At 46.7% G+C, this 21,829-nt stretch overlaps 1 protein-coding gene across 2 annotated transcripts in view; it reads left to right on the forward strand.

Annotated features, from left to right (window-relative positions):
* NYAP2 (neuronal tyrosine-phosphorylated phosphoinositide-3-kinase adaptor 2) overlaps positions 1-21,829 on the forward strand; it is a 191,880-nt gene that overhangs the window by 152,019 nt on the left and 18,032 nt on the right. For both annotated transcript variants that reach the window (XM_075861481.1, XM_075861482.1), the window contains one exon: positions 11,371-11,586. In XM_075861481.1, the coding sequence (XP_075717596.1) occupies positions 11,371-11,586 (216 nt within the window). The remainder of the gene's footprint in view (positions 1-11,370; positions 11,587-21,829) is intronic.

Consider the following 21,829-nt stretch of genomic DNA (forward strand, 5'->3'; position numbering starts at 1 on the left):
CTTTTAAAAAAAAAAAAAAGCAGCAAATCCGCACTACTCTCTGCAGTAAAAAAAGCAGGAAATGGTGCGGTTTTTTTTTTCCGCAGCAGAATGTCTGCTAGTTTTAACGGAAGTGCTGCAGAAATTTTCGGAAGAAATTCCGTTACGTGTGGACAAGCCCTAACAGCATTACCCCATAATATGTATGTCATTGAATTGTACTCACATACAGATGCAGTCAAGATAAAGATGGCTAAATCCATACTAGTAAGTTGTCATTTCCGAAATGTCTATTTTATCTTGGTCGCTCACAGAGTTAATAGATGCAGGATGAGAACCAGTAATGGCAAGCATTACTGTCCTCACAGCGGTGGTCATCCGGCTTTCCATCCACCCTGAATTGTAGGGCCGTCCTTATCCTTTTTGGGGCTTAGAACAAGGGTTAATGGAGGGCTCCCCCCCGCACTTTACAAAAGTCACCAATGTTGTGAAAATTCTACGGTACAGCATACACAAAGATATCAATATATGAATGGCATTAAAAATGTACCATTCACTGTGCTCTGAAAAAAACAGTAACTAAATAATTATTAAATGAACAGTGTGGGTCGCCCCAATTAGTCAACCAGTCCTAGCGCTACACAGTCTGGACTGATTTCCACTAGAACATGTAGACGGGGTCGCCCAGCAAGACACTAGTTTAGTATTTGTAAGGGTAACCCCATGCTGTCCCTTTGATTTATCAATTTCATGAGCACATGATATGCTTAGATACAGCAGCTCAGCAGACAGTATCACACATAATAGAATTAGGCTGGATTCACACGAGCATGTTCAGTCCGTAAGGTACGGAACGTATTTCGGCCACAAATCCCGGACTGAACACACTGCAAGGAGCCGGGCTCCTAACATCATAGTTATGTACGGCGCTAGGAGTCCCGGCCTCTGCATGGAACTACTGTCCCGTACTGAAAACATGATTACAGTACGGGACAGTTGTCCCGCAGCGAGGCAGGGACTCATAGCGTCGTACATAACTATGATGTTAGGAGCCCGGCTCCCTGCAGTGTGTTCGGTCCGGGAATTGCGGCCAAAATACGTTCCGTAATTTACGGACTGAACATGCTCGTGTGAATCCAGCCTTAAATACATCCAGCAAACATTTTTGCACATGCTAGGATTAGATACATGGCACAGCAGACAGTATCACACATGATATGCTTAGATGCATGGCAACAGCAGACAGTATCACACATGATAAGATTAGATACATGGCTCAACATAATCACACCAAATATGCTTAGATACACAGCCCCACAAACAGTATCACACATGTTAGGCTTAGATACAGGGTCCCAGCAGGCCGTATCACACATGAACACAGATATGTCCCTAATCCATTACCCAATAGCTACCTCGCGGGGTCAGCCGTATGGTAGCATATAATCTACTGATAGACCCCCTTTAGGAAATTGCATATACAGCTTTAGGGCAGATTCACACGAGCATTGCGTTTTTGCGCGCGCAAACAACGCGGCGTTTTGCGCGCGCAAAAACCATTTGACAGCTGCGTGTGACATCCGTGTCTGATGCACGGCTGCGTGATTTTCGCGCAGCCGCCATCATAGAGATGAGGCTAGTCGACGGCCGTCACTGTCCAAGGTGCTGAAAGAGCTAACTCTTTCAGCACCCTCGACAGTGAATGCCGAACACAATATCGCAAAACCTGTAGAAAAAAAAGAAAAAGTTCGTACTTACCGAGAACTTCCCGGCCGTTGCCTTGGTGACGCGTCCTTGGTGACGCGCCTCTCTTGACATCGGGCCCCACCTCCCTGGATGACGCGCCAGTCCATGTGACCGCTGCAGCCTGTGCTTGGCCTGTGATTGGCTGGAGCTGTCACTTGGACTTAATTATCATCCCGGGAGGTCAGACTGGAGGAAGAAGCCGGGAGTTAGCGGTAAGTCAGAACTTCGTTTTTTTTTCTACAGGTTCATGTATTTTGGGATCGGAAGTCACGGTCCATGGTGCTGAAACAGTTTAACTCTTTCAGCACCATGGACAGTGACTATCTCCTGACGTCGCGTACCGATAATTTTTTTGCCGGGATCGGCCAAAACGAGTTTGGCCGAACCCGGTGAAGTTCGGTACGCTTGTCCGGCTTCGCTCATCGCAAAGACACTCCGTTTGGATGTTCGGAAACAGAAAAGCACGTGGTGCTTTTCTGTTTTCATTCATCCTTTTCACTGCTGTTGCGCGAATCACGCTCGTCCCACGGAAGTGCTTCCGTGTGGTGCGCGTGATTTTCACGCACCCATTGACTTCAATGGGTGCGTGATGCGCGAAATACGCAGAGTTATTGAACCTGTCGCGCTTTTTGCGCAGCAGACAAACGCTGCGCAAAAAGCACGGACTGTCTGTACTGCCCCATAGACTTGTATTGGTCCATGCGTGCCGCGTGAAAACCACGCGGCCCGCACAGACCGAATACACGCTCGTGTGAATCCCCCCTTATGTGGAGTGATCAAAAGTTAGCAAAATATTTTCTCTCTATAGAGTCCAACAAAGCCAAAAAACATGGATCCTAAAAAAAAGAATCAGTATATTATACTCCATTGATTACGGATCAGTATTCTTCTTATAACCATCGATACAGTCTAAATAGGGATCTGTATTTTTAGACTTCATTGACTTTTATGGGAGAATATACAACATTTATATTCTACAAATTCCATAGTGTTGTATTACAGACATTAGATTCCATTCACTTCTATGGGGGAATATAGACCTGTATGAACTGTTTTGTGGGTTGTTCATTTCTCACTAATAAAATCGGAGACTTGGTGAGTGAAGCAAATTTTCCTCTCTATTAGCAATTCAATAATATCAAATAGTGATTTCACTATTAACATTACAGTGTGCTAATATCCCATAGGGTTAAATGAAAATTCAGCTTTGCTACATCTGCACCTTATCTTGCGGTATACTTTATTATTTACATGATGTATGTCACAGGGATAGAGATGAGCGAACCGAGACAACCGAACCCGGTTTCGGTCCGAACATCATGAAAAGTTCGGTTCGCAGCGAATCCGAACTTCACCGGGTTCGGCCGAACACGTTTTGACCGAACCCGGCTGCATTTTGGCGCCTGCCACATGTTAGATCTAAAATGGAGGATTTCAAAATATCACCTGACATCAGGCTACCCCATAATGCCTTGCAAACGGCTCTCCCAGCCAATCGGGAGGCAGCATAGGGGCGGGCTCAAGCCTGCAATAATAGTCTGTGCACGGAGCTCAGCGGCCATTTTAGAGACAGGAGCTGTAGGAATAGCATCTCTGTGCAGTTAGGGAAAGCTTTAGGAATCTAAAAGGCAGGAATCCAGCAATCGAAGGGGCTCATCCACTATAGCGGGAGTCTACTCTACTCTCAACAATCAACATCCAAATTGCAATACAAATTCTCCATTTGCCAAGCCAGTGTGTGAATAAGCTTTTATAAGGGGCTCATCCCCGTTGCATGGGTTAACATCCAACTTGCAATCCAGGCAGGCAGCTGTAGTACTACAACGCCCAGCATTCCCTGAGTGCACAGTGGCTGATAGAAATTCTCATTCATTGCCATTTGCCAAGCCAGTGTGTGAATAAGCTTTTATAAGGGGCTCATCCCCGTTGCATGGGTTAACATCCAACTTGCAATCCAGGCAGGCAGCTGTAGTACTACAACGCCCAGCATTCCCTGAGTGCACAGTGGCTGATAGAAATTCTCATTCATTGCCATTTGCCAAGCCAGTGTGTGAATAAGCTTTTATAAGGGGCTCATCCCCGTTGCATGGGTTAACATATAACTTGCAATCCATGCAGGCAGCTGTAGTACTACAATGCCCAGCATTCCCTGAGTGCACAGTGGCTGATAGAAATTCTCATTCATTGCCATTTGCCAAGCCAGTGTGTGAATAAGCTTTTATAATGGGCTCATCCCCGTTGCATGGGTTAACATCCAACTTGCAATCCAGGCAGGCAGCTGTAGTACTACAACGCCCAGCATTCCCTGAGTGCACAGTGGCTGATAGAAATTCTCATTCATTGCCATTTGCCAAGCCAGTGTGTGAATAAGCTTTTATAAGGGGCTCATTCCCGTTGCATGGGTTAACATCCAACTTGCAATCCAGGCAGGCAGCTGTAGTACTACAACGCCCAGCATTCCCTGAGTGCACAGTGGCTGATAGAAATTATCATTCATTGCCATTTGCCAAGCCAGTGTGTGAATAAGCTTTTATAAGGGGCTCATCCCTGTTGCATGGATTAACATCCAACTTGCAATACAGGCAGCCTTTGTAGTACTACAACGCCCAGCATTCCCTGACTGACTGGCACCTTATGAGTCACTGATTTTCCGCCAGTCTGAATAACAATTGAAAAGGGCCTCATTTCTGTCTAAGGGTTTAATTCAACGTGCTAATTAAGTACAGCCGGTGCCTTTGGTGCTATTATATAAGTCACAGAATACACTGACTGCCACCTATTCACAGTCACTCATTTTCAACCAGTCCAAATAATATTTTATAAGGGCCTCATTCCTCTAGTAGGGGAAGGGGTTTTGATTCAACTTGCTGCACTCCAGCAGTGAAATGTCTGGTAAAAAAAAGGTTGTGAAACGACGGGGTAGAGGAAAAAACACCCATGCCATGTCCTCTTCCAGTCCAAATGTTGGATCTGTTGGTGCCAGACCCAGTACCAGCATTTTTGGCACAAGACATGTTCCCAGTTCTACTAGTAGCAGCAGCCATGTGCCTGCTGGTAGTAGTAGCAGTATCAGCAAGCCAGACTTGTCCATCTCCTCCGGTGGGCGGGTTATTTTAGATAATACGGCCATTGTGGACTGGTTGGCTGGCTCGCGGTCATCTCAGCAGGAAGACTCTGACGATCTGGCTTCAAGCCAGGTTTCGTTGGATTCCAGATCCTCTACAGTTCCTTGGCATAGTGACAGCAGTAATATGAGTATTTCTAGCGTTTCCATTCCATCATCTATGTCTTCACTCCCCCTTCCTAGCGGGAATCCATCTTTCCTGAGAGTCCTAAGAGACATCTCCTCAGGTGCGAAGGAAGATACTCAACAACATAGTGATGATGATTTGTTTTCCGCGAGTCAGCCAACGGAGTGTGTTGCGGCGGTGGAGGTGGAAGCGGTGTCCGAGACGCATAGCTGTGGTAGTGGGGTTGTTGATGGTAGCCGTGGTGGCAGACGCAGTAATGAGGGGGGCATGGAGCCCGCCATGATGTCACATCACATTCACAACACAGTGACAGAAGTGGTGGGGATGATGAGGAGGGCTATGATGATGTTGTTTTAGACAGGACGTGGGAACCAGGTGACGAGGTGATGACGGCGTCAGAGGAGGAGGGTAGTAGTGGCGGCACTGTCAGTGATAAACAGCCAAGCCGAGGAAGGGGCAGAAGTAAATCTGCAAAACGTTGCAGCGGTAGGGTCAGCTCAGGAGCCGGTGACGGCGACACTGCTGCTACTGGTGTAGGCTCCCGAAAAAAGCCTGCCAGACAAGGGGCAAGCTCGGGTGGTGGTGGTGGACGTGGTACTACCTCTTTACGGTACTCTGCCGTGTGGCAAATTTTCTGTACCTTCCCAGAGGACGAAAACATGGCGCAGTGCCGTATCTGCAAGCAGAAAGTAAGGCGTGGGCAGGGCAGCAATGTAGGAACTACCGCTCTACGTAAACACATGGAGCGGCATCACAAGGCCATGTGGGACAATCGACATGCCCCACCATCATGTACATCTAATGAAGACCACTCTGCCGCTGCTGCTGCTGCTCCGAGTCCCTGTCATCTAAGTAGTAGCCAGGCCTTATCCACCATCTCGTTGTCATCATCATCATCACTGTCATCTAGTGCTCCTCCTACGTCCCGTCAGTTATCCATTACGGAATCGTTGTCCAATAAGCAACAATATATACCCAGTCATCCACTTGTCGTGCGGCTTAATTCACACCTGGCTAAGTTGTTGGTGGTGCAGTCGCTGCCGTACCACCTGGTCGACTCCGCCGGCTTCAAGCAATTGATGGCGTGTGCTCAGACTAGGTGGCGAATACCTAGCCACCATTACTTCTCCAAAACAGCTGTCCCTGCCTTGCACAAGCACGTGGAGGAAAAGGTGGGCCAGTCCTTGCAATTATCCGTGTGCAGCAGGGTACATGCCACCGTCGACACATGGAGCAGCAACTATGGGCAGGGACAGTACATGTCTTTCACGGCCCACTGGGTCAATATTTTGCATTCCGATGCACCACCGCAGCAATGCCAGGCATTATCACCTCCACGCTTGTATCTTTCTGGTTCAACTCCGGACACCAGGCGCCTACCATCCTCCTCCTACTACTCCTCCTCCTTACCCTCCTCAATGGAGGTCTTCCCGTCAGGACACAGCGTATCTTCCACTCCTCCTCCCTCCTCTTTTCATAGGTGCAAGGTGAAGCGCCACAACGTTGTCTTACACCTGCTGAGCCTGGGCGAGAAAAGCCACACAGGGCAGGAGCTGCTGCTGTGCATCAAGGAGGAAATCGCACACTGGCTGTCTCCTCTGAAACTCACACTGGGCAATGTTGTCTCTGATAACGGGAAGAACGTTGTGGCTGCACTGCGTCTAGGTCACCTGACACACGCTCCTTGCATGGAACATGTGATCAATCTGGTCATAACACGCTTCTTAAAGTCATATGTTGGTTTGAAGGGTGTGCTGACCATGTCCAGGAGGGTTTGCGTTCGCTTTAGACGTTCGTATGCATTTACGCCCTCCTGGACTTGTAGCGTCAAAACAATCTCCCAGAACACAGCCTGATTTGCGACGTTCCAACATGCTGGAATTCCACCCTGCACATGTTGGACCATCTGTACGAACAGCGGAAAGCCGTGAATGATTTCCTAATGCAGCAGACGGGCAGCGTTTGGAGCCAGTGTAATTTCGAGCTCAGGCACTGGCAGCTGGTTAGAGACGCATGTCGCGTTTTAAGGCCCTTTGAAGAGGCCACACGATTTGTGAGCCGTGATGCTAGCGGAATGAACGATGTTATGCCGCTGATATTCATTATGGAGCAAACGCTCACAGCGATGATTCAGCAAAGGATGGAGGAAGGATCACATCTGGCTATGGATGTTGAGGAGGAGGAGGAGGATGAGGAAACAGGACCTGAAGAGGAGCTGGATTTGGAGATGGAATCACAGGAAGGGATAGGGGACGAGGCAGCCGCACAACATGATAGTGATGATGATGACGAGTCTGACGACGACCTTGATGATGGACAACCATGGCAGTATGGGGCGGAGATGGAACCAACCGGGCCCTCTGAAACGCTGGCCAGGATGGCGAGCTGTGTGCTTCGTTACTTGCGCGCTGACTGTCGTATTGTTAGCATGAAGCAAAGAGATGAGTACTGGATAGCCACACTTTTAGACCCTCGGTATAAAGCCAGAATGGGGGAGTTTTTTGCGCCTTCCGAGAGGGAGGCAAAATTGGCTTATTATCAAGAGAAGCTATGCAGCCAGCTTGTCACGGCTTTCAAACGGCAAACACCTGCTGCAAGCATGTCTGACCGGGGGGCCACTCTCCGCTCCCCACTGTCTCATCGTTCCACCGCCTCTGGCAGAGCTACCTCTGCAATAGGCGGCAGCAGCGGCAGCAGCAGCAGCAGCAGCCAATTCAGTTTGGAAAATATGATGACAACATTTTTACATCCAATATCCCGACCTGACACACATCGTAGTCACCAAAGGGATGTTCACCATCACCAGCACCTAAACAACCAGGTTCACTCGTACCTGGACTGTGCCCTTTCTCCGTCAGAAATCCTGATCCCAGACCCCATGGACTTCTGGGTCAGCAGATTGGATCATTGGCAAGAACTGGCCCAGTTTGCCATGGGTGTACTGTCTTGTCCACCCTCCAGTGTAGCGTCAGAGAGGGTATTCAGCGCGGCAGGGGGCTTCGTCACCCCTAAGCGAACAAGATTGTCCGCCAACAGCTTGGAAAATCTCACGTTTCAGAAAATGAATCAAGCGTGGATCGGTGAGGATTTTAAAACCCCTGTGCCTGATGCCACTGATTAGATCTGACATTGCTGCTGCTGCTGCTGCCGCCTGCTACTGCCGCCTGCTACTACGGGATTCTGTCCTGTCCACTCTTTTTTTAATGTGCCGCTGTTGGTGCTGCTACTACTTCTACCACCAATCCACCCCCAGTGCCGTCTGCTACAAGCAGGCCTGCCCCACCACAGGGCTTTGTCTGTGACTGTCCAGTCTGTTTTAATGTGCTGCTACTACTACTACTACCACCCTTGCTGTCCGTTGGCTACCTCTACTACCACCAATACACCTCCACTGCCGTCTGCTACAAGCAGGCCTGAGGCCAGCTCCACCACAGGGCTTTGTCCTGTGACTGTCCAGTCTGTTTTAATGTGCAACTACTACTACTACCACCACCCTTGCTGTCCGTTGGCTACCTCTACTACCACCAATACACTTCCACTGCCGTCTGCTACAAGCAGGCCTGCCCCACCACAGGGCTTTGTCTGTGACTGTCCAGTCTGTTTTAATGTGCTGCTACTACTACTACCACCACCCTTGCTGTCCGTTGGCTACCTCTACTACCACCAATACACCTCCACTGCCGTCTGCCACAAGCAGGCCTGCCCCACCACAGGGCTTTGTCTGTGACTCTCCAGTCTGTTTTAATGTGCTGCTACTACTACTACCACCACCCTTGCTGTCCGTTGGCTACCTCTACTACCACCAATACACCTCCACTGCCATCTGCTACAAGCAGGCCTGGAGGGCTTGTGAAAAGCAATTGCTTGTTGCTTTTACATCCATGTATGGATGAACCCCCGGCAGGCATCTGCCACCATAAAGGGTACATTTTTTGAAGGCTTGTCAAAAGCCATTGCTTCTTCTTTTACCACCTTATATGTATGAACCCTGGCAGGCATCTGCCGCCAAAAATGGTTAATTTTTGTACCTTTTTTAACAATGCATTAAGCATACAACATGCACAAGTGCAGTGGTTTCTGTTAGTTATCACCGTGTCCCATCCGTTTTCCTATAGCCATACATGTTGGCGTAACTTTGACACTTACTTTGCCTTAAAGACAGCTCAAAAGTACTTGGATACAATCATGGGTGACCTAAGAGTGTTATACAGGGCTTCTAGGGCTTTTAAACAGTGTTATACACGATTTTTAGGGGCTTTCTTGAATTACAGGTTCGGTCAGAACTAGTTCGGTCCGAATCAAACTTTTTCATGAAATTCGGCGAACCAGCCGAACCGAACTTTTCATAAGTTCGCTCATCTCTACACAGGGACATTGTTTTTCGTGAACGTTAGGTTGATTTTATTGATCACATATTTCTTACATGGATACTTTGTTGCATTAACTTGAACAAGACACTAGATACAGTTTCATGTCTTCTCATTAGAGCAGAATTTTTTTTATTAAAACTCAACCCTGATATTTGCTGACTGATCTGGTAACTTTATAGATGAAAGCATTGTTTAGAATGTCCTGGAAGTGATGCCTTATTACATCAAGCTAGTGAGTTGACACTGTTCCTCCCTTCATACTGTAAATTAGCCTGTAGATTACAGGCAGCTTCACAGAGTCAAGCTAGATGAAGAGCTTGTGTGTCTTCACTTTGGATCTATCTTCCCACATGCCTCAAGAGTCTGTCTGCTGTATGGGCATTTCGTTTAGGAAGAAACACTGCTGATGAAAAACATAGAGAGCCAGAGCTTTAAGGCTGGCACTGTGCCAGGCAACCTCAAATGATCCCAGTAGAAGTTATCCGACTAAAGCTCCATCATCTGGATCCCGGTGCCACAAACAACAGTTCCGAGTGCACAAAGGAAAGGTCGTGAGTTCAGTGCAGAACTGATACTGCGCCAGTATGATACAAGGGGATCATGATTACATCAATTCAAGTCATTTGCCTGGTGTTCCTACTGTATTTTCCACATGACATGACAGTAACAAGTTAATAGTATTTAAGAGGTCAGGTGATTTATTACTTGTAATGCTTTTGCACTTACATTTCTTAAATGCATATTTGTATTGGCTCACTGGAAGATCCTTCAGTGGGCATAGGTTCTGCACTATAATGAGGTACAGATACAACAGGGCCATGAGGTCGGTAGTTATAGGGGGGCAGAGGTGCCACTTAAGACATCAGTAATATAAATGCCACATTTACTGAAAAATAGGTACTCTAATATGTAACTTTTTTTTAGTTATAATTAAACAACACCGAATGAATATAAGCAGCAAACAGGTATTTGAAGCCGCTGGTGCCTCTGGAGTCCCGCGAACCTCAAGGTGTAGGATCCTCCAGAGGTTTGCAAGTGTGCATAAAGCTATTACTCGGCTACCCCTAAACAATGCTCAGAAGCAGAAACGGTTGCAGTGGGCTCAGAAATACATGAAGACCAATTTTCAAACCGTGTTGTTTACTGATGAGTGCCGTGCAACCCTGGATGGTCCAGATGGATGGAGTAGTGGATGGTTGGTGAATGGCCACCATGTCCCAACAAGGCTGCGACATCAGCAAGGAGGTGGCAGAGTCATGTTTTGGGCTGGAATCATGGGGAAAGAGCTGGTAGGCCCCTTTAGTGTATGAACCAACTAACATGTACAGAGAAACCTCTGAATTACCCACTTAACTTTATATCCTATGCAATCACTTGTGTTTGACAAATAATTCTAAACATCTTTAGACACTTTTAGATCATATACAATGTATCAGTTATCTGTACTGGAGGACCAATTGATTTAGTTAGAGATTAATTATTAGCAAATTTACCAAAATTAATTTTGGGTGTTATTCGGTTGGATTGGCCATCCAATTAGATTCGGTCTACATAAATCTGCTTCAAATTGCAAGTGCCCTGATTGCCCTGAAAACTCAAGTCTGACTCTCACATGTCTTCTAGGACAGTATACAACCCCTTTCAAGCTCTTTAAGCCAGCATTAGCTATGTCAAAGTGACCGCAACATTTATTGGTAGAGGGAGGGATAATGGCAGTGCATTTTGGGCAAGCTGCCTGCAAGGCATTATGGGGAAGCCCCCCCCCCCACAAGGTTATGTGATCCTTTTTTTAATATGTAAAATGGCAGTCACCATTTTGCCACAATTTGTGCGCCGAGAACGATAAAAGTTTCGGAATTCGCAAAGTCCAACATTTTTGGGATATTCGGACCAAATTTGATTAGATTAAATTTGCGCATCTCTAGTAAAGTTAAGTAAATATGGCTTTAGATAATATTTTAAAGACCTTTGAACTATATTAACTTTATATTAACATTTTTATTTGCTTGTGTCTTCTATTTCAGAAACATCTGATGAATTTAAAGTGAGAAGTCACAGTACAGAACCTTTACCAAAGTTGGAAAACAAAGAGCGATCTGGTCACCACCTTTCATCACCATCCTCCAGAGAGTCATTCAAATCTCAGGAATGGGATGGGACTTCGGGCCCAACACATGTTTCCAATAGACTTGGAAGATCATCTGTGAGCCCAACGATGTTAGCAGGAAACAACAGCTCAGGTAAAATAGCTGCATACATAAGGAGCTTTGTTATACAAATTATTTACAAATTATAGATGTTTCTTATGAAAGTTTACTAACGTTAATGGGCAAGATGACAATCTCAAGTAAAAAGCCTTAAGTACTCTTTATGGATCATTTAACCCCTTAACGACATGTCACGTACTGGTTAAGTGGAAGTATGGAGCGGGCTCACGGGCTGAGCTCGCTCCATACTCAGTGGGTGACGGCTGTGTTATACAGCCGACACCTTACTGCAATGGGCGGAATCAAAGAGCACTTTGATTCCGCCCGTTTAACGCCTTAAATGCCGCGGTCAATCATGACCGTGGCATTTAAATTGTTCGAATCTTGGGGGCGCCCCCTCAAACAAGCCATCGCGCCCCCCCCCCGCGACGTGATCGACCGATGAAAATAGTTGTCATGGCAACCTGGTGGCCTAATGAAGGCCCCCAGGTCTGTCATCTACTGTCAGAATCACGATATACTGCAATACATTAGTGTTGCAGTATATCATGCAAGCGACCCAACGATCAATGGTTCAAGTTCCCTAGGGGGAATGATAAATAAAGCAAAAAACAGTTAAATAAAGTTATAAAAGTTCAAAAAAACACTCTTTTCCCATTTTTAATCTAAAGCAATGTTAAAAAAAACTAAGAGTTAATATAACTGGCATCGCCACGTCCATAAAAGTCCAAACTATCAGAATACACCGTGTTCCAAATTATTATGCACATTGGATTTAAACTCATTGATGGTATTGTGTCTTAGGGCTCTTTGGATCATTGTAATCAATCTCAGACACCTGTGATAATTAGTTTGCCAGGTGTGCCCAATCAAAGGAAAACTATTTAAGAAGGACGTTCCACATTATTAAGCAGGCCACAGGTTTCAAGCAATATGGGAAAGAAAAAGGATCTCTCTGCTGCCGAAAAGCGTGAAATAGTGCAATACCTTGGACAAGGTATGAAAACATTGGATATTTCAAGAAAACTTAGGCGTCATCATCGTACTATGAAAAGATTTGTGGCTGATTCAGAGCACAGACGGGTTCTTTCAGATAAAGGCATAATGAGGAAGGTTTCTGCCAGTCAAACTAATAGGATTAGGAGAGCAGCTGCTAAAATTCCATTGCAAAGCAGCAAACAGGTATTTGAAGCCGCTGGTGCCTCTGGAGTCCCGCAAACCTCAAGGTGTAGGATCCTCCAGAGGTTTGCAAGCGTGCATAAAGCTATTATTCGGCCACCCCTAAACAATGCTCACAAGCAGAAACGGTTGCAGTGGGCTCAGAAATACATGAAGACTAATTTTCAAACCGTGTTGTTTACTGATGAGTGCCGTGCAACCCTGGATGGTCCAGATGGATGGAGTAGTGGATGGTTGGTGAATGGCCACCATGTCCCAACAAGGCTGCGACGTCAGCAAGGAGGTGGCGGAGTCATGTTTTGGGCTGGAATCATGGGGAGAGAGCTGGTAGGCCCCTTTGGGGTCCCTGACGGTGTTAAAATGACCTCTGCAAAGTACGTAGAGTTTATGACTGACCACTTTCTTCCGTGGTACAAAAAGAAGAACCGTGCTTTCCGTAACAAAATTATGTTCATGCATGACAATGCACCATCCCAGGCTGCAAAGAATACCTCTGTGTCATTGGCTGCTATGGGCATAAAAGGAGAGAAACTCACGGTGTGGCCCCCATGCTCCCCTGACCTCAACCCTATTGAGAACCTTTGGAACATCCTCAAGCAAAATATCTATGAGGGTGGGAGGCAGTTCACATCAAAACAGAAGCTCTGGGAGGCTATTCTGACATCCTGCAAAGATATTTAAGTAGAAACTGTCTAAATACTCACAAATTCAATGGATGCAAGAATTGTGAAGGTGATATCAGAGAAGGAGTCCTATGTTAACATGTACCTTGGCCTAAGTTTTTTTTTTATTGAAAGAGCTTTTGATTTCTGTAATGATGACCTCCTGATGCTGCAAATTCAACAAATTACCATTTTAGTTCTCTTTACTACGTTTAAAAGGTTTTGATCTCTGTTGTGCATAATAATTTGAAACAGTGCATTTTGAGTTTTTTACTTCTAAAAAAAAAACTGTTATCATTAGGAGATTTGTTCAATAAAATTCGTATTATACTCCAACGGTTGATGGCTTGAAGATTATATTGACTGTCATTTGCATCGACTATTTAGGAAAATCAGCGAAAAATCACAGTTGCATAATAATTTGGAACGCGGTTGTAAAGGATCTGCCAGGCACAGCTTCGGGGTTAACGCCCATAATTAATCAGTCAGCACCTGAATCTACATCCCTGAGACTGACTCCAGCTTCCACCACTCAGGCTGGCAGGCTTAGGAGTGGGAGAGCCTATCGCAACCTGGCCAGACTCAGCTAGCTCCCGCCCTCGGTCTATTTAAGCCTGCCCTTCCTGTCCCTCTGTGCTTGTGATTCTTTTTGTGTAGTTTCCTGGCCCAGCTACAGCTCCTTCTATTTTGATCCTGCTCCATACAGACCCTGGCTTACTGACTACTCTTCTGCTCTTCGTTTGGTACCTCGCACACTCCTGGCTTGACTCGGCTCGTTCACCACTCTGGTTGCTCACGGTGTTGCCGTGGGCAACTGCCCCTTTCCCTTGCTTGTATTCCCTTGTATGTTTGTCGTGTTTGTCGTGCACTTACTGAGCGCAGGGACCGCCGCCCAGTTGTACCCCGTCGCCTAGGGCGGGTCGTTGCAAGTAGGCAGGGACAGAGTGGCGGGTAGACTAGGGCTCACTTGTCCGTTTCCCTACCCCCCGTTATTACATAATCACAAGCCTATACCTAGTCTACCCTGGTCCTTGACACCACTATGGACCCCCGTGAGACCCTGGCTCAGCAAATGCAGGGTCTCTCCCTACAGGTCCAGGCCCTGGCTCAGAGGGTCAACCAGCCTGATGCTACCTTGGTAGTTCCCCTCACCTCACCTCTTGAACCCCACCTCAAGTTGCCCGACCAGTTCTCAGGGGACCGGAGGGCTTTTCTCTCCTTTCGGGGGAGTTGTAGGCTTTACTTTCGTTTAAAGCCCCATTCCTCAGGTTCTGAGAGCCAGCGGGTGGGTATAATTATGTCCCGGCTCCTGGAAGGGCCCCAAGAGTGGGCCTTCTCCTTGGCTCCTGACGCCCCTGAACTTTCCTCCGTTGATTGCTTATTTTCTGCTCTCGGACTTATTTATGACGAGACTGACAGGACTGCCTTTGCCGAGAGTCAGCTGGTGACCTTACGTCAGGGTAAGAGACCTGTTGAGGAGTATTGTTCTGACTTTAGGAAGTGGTGCGTAGCTTCTCAGTGGAATGACCCTGCCTTAAGGTGCCAGTTTAGGTTGGGTCTGTCGAATGCCCTGAAAGACCTGCTAGTTAGCTATCCCTCTTCTGACTCCCTAGACCAGGTTATGGCTTTAGCGGTACGACTTGACCGACGTCTCAGGGAACGACAACGTGAACTTTTATGTGTTTTCTCCTCCGACTCCCCCATGATGCCTCCCGAAGTTCCGTTGCTTCGTTCCTCCCCAAAAGACTCAGAGATACCTATGCAACTCGGGGCCTCCGTGTCCCCCCAACAACGTAGAGAATTCCGCAGGCAGAATGGTCTCTGCTTCTACTGTGGGCATGACAAGCATGAAGTGAACAACTGTCCTAAGCGTAAGAATGCAGCCAGAGAACTTCCGCGCCTAAGTGATCATCGGGGAGGTCACTTGGGCGCACAGGTATTTCCCGTAAATAGGAAACGTACTAAGATCTTGCTTCCCTTTCAGGTCTCTTTTGGTGGTAGGTCTGCTACCGGCAGTGCCTTCGTGGATTCAGGGTCCTCTACTAATATCATGTCTGTGGAATTTGCTATGTCTCTTGCTATGCCTCTGATTGATTTGCCTAAACCTGTCCCGGTAGTGGGTATCGACTCCACTCCTCTTGCTAATGGTTATTTTACACAGCATACCCCTGTTTTTGAACTCCTTGTTGGCTCCATGCATTTGGAGCAGTGCTCTGTACTGTTGATGCAGGGATTATCGTACGATTTGGTTCTAGGCCTTCCCTGGTTGCAGTTGCATAATCCCACGTTTGACTGGAATACTGGGGAGCTAACCAAATGGGGTAATGAATGTTTTACATCATGTTTTTCTGTTAATTCTATTTCTCCCCCTGAGGAGGCGAACACGCTACCCGAGTTTGTTCAGGACTTCGCTGATGTTTTCTCTAAGAAGGCCTCCGAAGTGTTACCTCCTCATAGAGAATACGATTGCGCTATCAAATTGGTACCAGGAGCTAAGCTTCCTAAGGGTAGGATATTTAATATTTCTTGTCCCGAACGTGAAGCCATGAGAGAGTATATCCAGGAATGCCTGGCCAAGGGTTACATTCGTCCCTCTACTTCTCCGGTAGGTGCTGGCTTCTTCTTCGTAGGGAAGAAGGATGGTGGTCTTAGGCCATGCATTGACTACCGTAGCCTGAATAAGGTCACGGTAAGGAACCAGTATCCCCTTCCTTTGATTCCTGATCTCTTCAATCAGGTTCAGGGGGCCCAATGGTTCTCTAAGTTGGATCTACGGGGGGCGTATAACCTTATCCGCATCAAAGAGGGGGATGAGTGGTAGACTGCATTTAACACGCCCGAAGGCCATTTCGATTACCTTGTCATGCCCTTTGGGTTGTGTAATGCCCCTGCGGTCTTCCAGAATTTCATAAATGAGATCTTGAGAAATTACCTGGGGATATTTCTTGTAGTGTACCTTGATGACATACTGGTGTTTTCCAAGGACTGGCCCTCCCACATTGAGCATGTCAGGAAGGTGCTCCAGGTCCTTCGGGAAAACAAACTGTTTGCCAAAACTGAAAAATGTGTGTTTGGGGTACAGGAAATACCATTTTTGGGTCAAATCCTCACTCCTCATGAATTCCGCATGGACCCCGCCAAGGTTCAGGCTGTGGCGGAATGGGTCCAACCTGCCTCCCTGAAGGCGTTACAGTGTTTTTTGGGGTTCGCTAATTATTACAGGAGATTTATTGCTAACTTCTCGGTCATCGCTAAGCCTCTTACGGACCTCACTCGCAAAGGAGCTGATCTCCTCCACTGGCCTCCTGAGGCTGTCCAGGCTTTTGAGGTCCTTAAGAGGTGCTTTATCTCGGCTCCGGTGCTGGTTCAGCCCAACCAAATGGAGCCATTTATCGTGGAAGTTGACGCATCTGAGGTGGGAGTGTGGGCTGTCTTGTCCCAGGGTACCAGGTCCCTCACCCATCTCCGCCCCTGTGCCTACTTCTCCAGGAAGTTTTCGCCAACTGAGAGTAACTATGATATTGGCAACCGCGAACTCTTAGCCATTAAATGGGCATTTGAAGAGTGGCGCCACTTCCTGGAGGGGGCTAGGCACCAGGTAACGGTCCTTACCGACCACAAGAATCTGGTTTTCCTAGAATCTGCCCGGAGGCTAAACCCGAGACAAGCTCGATGGGCGTTATTTTTTACCAGATTCAATTTTTTGGTTACCTATAGGGCTGGGTCTAAAAATATTAAGGCTGAGGCACTGTCGCGTAGCTTCATGGCCAGCCCTCCTTCGGAGGAAGATCCTGCTTGTATTTTGCCTCCAGGTATAATCATTTCCTCGATCGATTCTGATTTAGTCTCTGAAATTGCTGCTGATCAAGGTTCAGCTCCCGGGAACCTTCCTGAGAACAAGCTGTTTGTTCCCCTGCAATTCCGGCTAAGGGTACTTAGGGAAAATCATGACTCCGCACTATCTGGTCATCCAGGCATCCTGGGTACCAAACACCTCATTACTAGAAACTATTGGTGGCCTGGGTTGCCTAAAGACGTTAAGGCCTACGTCGCCGCTTGTGAGGTTTGTGCTAGGTCCAAGACTCCCAGGTCCCGACCAGCGGGCTTACTGCGTTCGTTGCCCATTCCCCAGAGACCTTGGACACATATCTCCATGGATTTTATCACAGATTTGCCTCCATCCCAAGGCAAGTCGGTGGTGTGGGTGGTAGTAGACCGCTTCAGTAAGATGTGCCACTTTGTGCCCCTCAAGAAACTACCCAACGCCAAGACGTTGGCTACCTTGTTTGTCAAACACATCCTGCGTCTCCATGGGGTCCCTGTCAATATTGTTTCGGACAGAGGGGTACAATTTGTTTCATTGTTTTGGAGAGCCTTCTGTATGAAGTTGGAGATTGATCTGTCCTTCTCCTCTGCCTTCCATCCTGAAACCAATGGCCAAACTGAGAGGACTAATCAATCTCTAGAACAATATTTAAGGTGTTTTGTCTCTGACTGTCAATATGATTGGGTCTCATTCATTCACCTCGCCGAATTTTCCCTTAATAACCGGGTCAGTAACTCATCAGGGGTCTCCCCCTTTTTCTGTAATTTTGGGTTTAATCCACGGTTCTTCTCCGTTTCACCTGGTAGTTCCAACAATCCCGAGGTAGAGGTCGTTCATCGGGAACTGTGCACAGTCTGGGCCCAGGTTCAGAAGAACCTAGAGGCGTCCCAGAGCGTACAAAAAAATCAGTCTGATAGAAAACGTTCTGCTAACCCCCTGTTTATGGTCGGGGATCTGGTGTGGTTGTCGTCTAGGAACTTGCGTCTCAAGGTTCCGTCCAAGAAGTTTGCTCCCCGGTTTATTGGGCCGTATAAGGTCATTGAGGTCCTCAATCCTGTCTCCTTCCGGCTGGAGTTCCCCCCGTCTTTTCGTATACACGACGTGTTTCATGCCTCCCTCCTTAAACGCTGCTCCCCGTCCTTGGCTCCCTCGAGGAGACCTCCTGTTCCCGTCCTCACCCCTGAGGGGGTGGAATCGAGGTGGCCAAGATTGTGGACAGCAAGATGGTCCAAGGCTCCCTCCAGTACCTGGTCCATTGGAGAGGATACGGGCCCGAGGAGAGGACTTGGGTACCCGCCCGGGATGTTCACGCTGGGGTATTGGTCAGGAGGTTCCACCTGCGTTTCCCCAGTAAGCCAGGTCCACTTAGAAAGGGTCCGGTGGCCCCTCATAAAAGGGGGGTTACTGTAAAGGATCTGCCAGGCACAGCTTCGGGGTTAACTCCCATAATTAATCAGTCAGCACCTGAATCTACATCCCTGAGACTGACTCCAGCTTCCACCACTCAGGCTGGCAGGCTTAGGAGTGGGAGAGCCTATCGCAACCTGGCCAGACTCAGCTAGCTCCCGCCCTCGGTCTATTTAAGCCTGCCCTTCCTGTCCCTCGGTGCTTGTGATTCTTTTCGTGTGGTTTCCTGGCCCAGCTACAGCTCCTTCTATTTTGATCCTGCTCCATACAGACCCTGGCTTACTGACTACTCTTCTGCTCTTCGTTTGGTACCTCGCACACTCCTAGCTTGACTCGGCTCGTTCACCACTCTGGTTGCTCACGGTGTTGCCGTGGGCAACTGCCCCTTTCCCTTGCTTGTATTCCCTTGTATGTTTGTCGTGTTTGTCGTGCACTTACTGAGCGCAGGGACCGCCGCCCAGGTGTACCCCGTCGCCTAGGGCGGGTCGTTGCAAGTAGGCAGGGACAGAGTGGCGGGTAGACTAGGGCTCACTTGTCCGTTTCCCTACCCCCCGTCATTACAGCGGTGTATAGCATTGTTTAACCCGCTCGGTGAATGACGTAAAAACATAAAAATAACACATGCAAATTGCTGTTTTTCGGTCACCTTAGCTCTAAAAAAAATGGAGTAAAAAGTGATCAAAAAGTCACATGTACCCCAAAATGATATCGGTAAAAACCACAGCTCGCCCTGCAAAATTTAAGCACTCACACCACTAAATTGATGGAAAAATAAAATAGTTATGGCTCTCAGAATATGGCAACACAAAACATTTTTTTTAGCAAATAGTTTTATTTTTTTAAAAGTGGTAAAACATAAAACAAAACATATAAATTATGTATCACCGTAATCATATCAACCTGTAGAATAAGGTCAATATGTAGTTTTTATTGCCTGATGGGTGCCATGAAAAGAAAACCCCCCAAAAAATGGTTTAATAACTTTTTTTTTTGCCCATATCACCCCACAAATAATTTATTTTCAGCTTCCCAGTACATTATGCAGTACAAACTATAACTTGTACCACAAAAAACAAGCCCTCATATGGCTATGTCGACGAAGAAATAAAAAAAGTTATGTCTTTTGAAAGGCGGGGAGGAAAAAAACGAAAATGAAAAAACTTAATTTTGCCTTGTCCTTAAGGGGTTAAAGAGATCAACAAGGTAAAATAAACCATGATATGCTCACTCAGCAGCTGCTGAGTTAAATTGCTAATATAAAAATAAGCATTGGGAACAATTAATAAAGGTGTAACATTATTTGGCATCATCTTTATATTGACTCTACTATCTTTCCATCCCCACGTGTCCACTAGGACACAAGTAGTTGGAGTGGAGGCTATTTTTGAAAACAAACATAAAATGCTAAACAAGTAAAAAAAAATGCTGCAACTACTTTAATTACATTAAAGGAGAAAATTCCAGAGTGTCCCCACACAGCTGAGGGGGTTAATTTTTTATTTTTTTTCCTGCCTGGAGAATCCATCCAAGCTTACAGTAGCCTATATACAGTACTGCCTGTTTAGCAGGAATAAAATCTCTTCTGTGTGGTAGCAGTCTGATGGGGATGCTACAGAAATTTGAATTATCCACAGTATTCCTATTTATTATTGAATTACTTCTAATAATAACACAAAATTATGGAATTATTACTTGCGTAATTCCCTAATATAATATTTCAAGTGAAAAATCATCTTTTCTCAACTTCTGACATGTAATCAGTGGGGCTCTGTGCACTCACTAAAAGAAAGGCGCCTCAATGCTCCTCCAAGCGTTCTGTCACTTAATTTTTTTATATGGATTTTTGAAAAATCCTTTTTCATGTTTTCTGATTGAAATTATGGGGACTGTAATGTGTAGTAGCAAGTAGTTCCATTGACCATAATGGGAACAGAAAAACTGGCGACTGCCGTATTCAATTGTATCTGCTCCCTGTTCTGCCATTCACTAGGCTACAGGCCACTTTAGGCCTGCTGCCTATAAAACGCTGGGACAGGATCCCTGCGCATGTCGGCGTGATGACGTCACTGGATTTCACCAGCCTGCGTGGGGATACTGTCTTGGTGCCTGATAAGCTGAAGCACTGAGGAAACTGTGGAGCTCCATTCTATAAAGGGGGGCATGTGGCACTATCTATAAACAGGGGAGTGTGGTACTATCTACAGTGGTAGGTGTGTGTCACTATCTACAGGGGTGGGTGTGTAGCACTATCTACAGGGGTGGGTGTGTGGCACTATCTACAGGGGTGGGTGTGTGGCACCATCTGCAGGGGTCTGTGCGTAATACTATCTACAGGGGGTTGTATGTGCCACTATCTACAAAGGAGGAGAAGTGTGGCACTACGTATAAAGGGGGGAGTGTGGCACTATCTATAAAGAGGATAGTGTGGCACTATCTACAGGGGTATGTGTTGCACTATCTACAGGGGGCACTGTGGCATTATCTACAGGAAGCGGTGTTTGGCAATATCTAGAGAGAGCAGTGTGTGGCTCTATCTTATGGGGGCAGTATGGGGCCCCATCTAGAGGGGGTATTGAGTTTGGCACTATCTACGCTGTTTCTTATGCTACCAGCACATACCGCCTAGCCCTAGTGATAAAGAGAGACATCACCTGCCTTTATACAAACAGAAAACAAGAAAGATATACTGACCACTATAGTTGTTGTCAGCCAAAGTAGTGCAGACATTTTTGTTTGTTTACTTGTATGCAGAAATTCTGGGAAGAAAGCTATGCCCCATTATCCACACCCACCAGATAAACTACGCCCTCATAAGATAAGTACTCACCGGATAAGCCACACCCTAAGTGTCCCTGGAATTTTTTTTTTATTGTTGGCAACTATGAGGGATCCGAAGATCTCCTTGATTAAAAAAAGAAGGGATGTGACACATGGAGGAGCATCATAGTTTTTCCTACAAGTGATTGGTGGGGGACCCAGTGCATAGAAAACTAGTGATTAAATCTTTTTACACGGTTTAATAAGCCCTCAAAGTGTTCCAATGCTGGGAATTCCAGCTGTCAGCTATTATTTGTGGGAGATCACAGCAGCAATTGCCCAATTCCTAAGCAGCTCTGCCACAGTATAAATGAAGCATTACCCGGTGCCCATTGTGATGATTGGAATGTTTGTATGATACACGGACATGCTGGGTCCTCTAGAC

This window comes from Rhinoderma darwinii, chromosome 4 (assembly GCF_050947455.1).
Source record: "Rhinoderma darwinii isolate aRhiDar2 chromosome 4, aRhiDar2.hap1, whole genome shotgun sequence".
Classification (NCBI taxonomy): domain Eukaryota; kingdom Metazoa; phylum Chordata; class Amphibia; order Anura; family Rhinodermatidae; genus Rhinoderma; species Rhinoderma darwinii.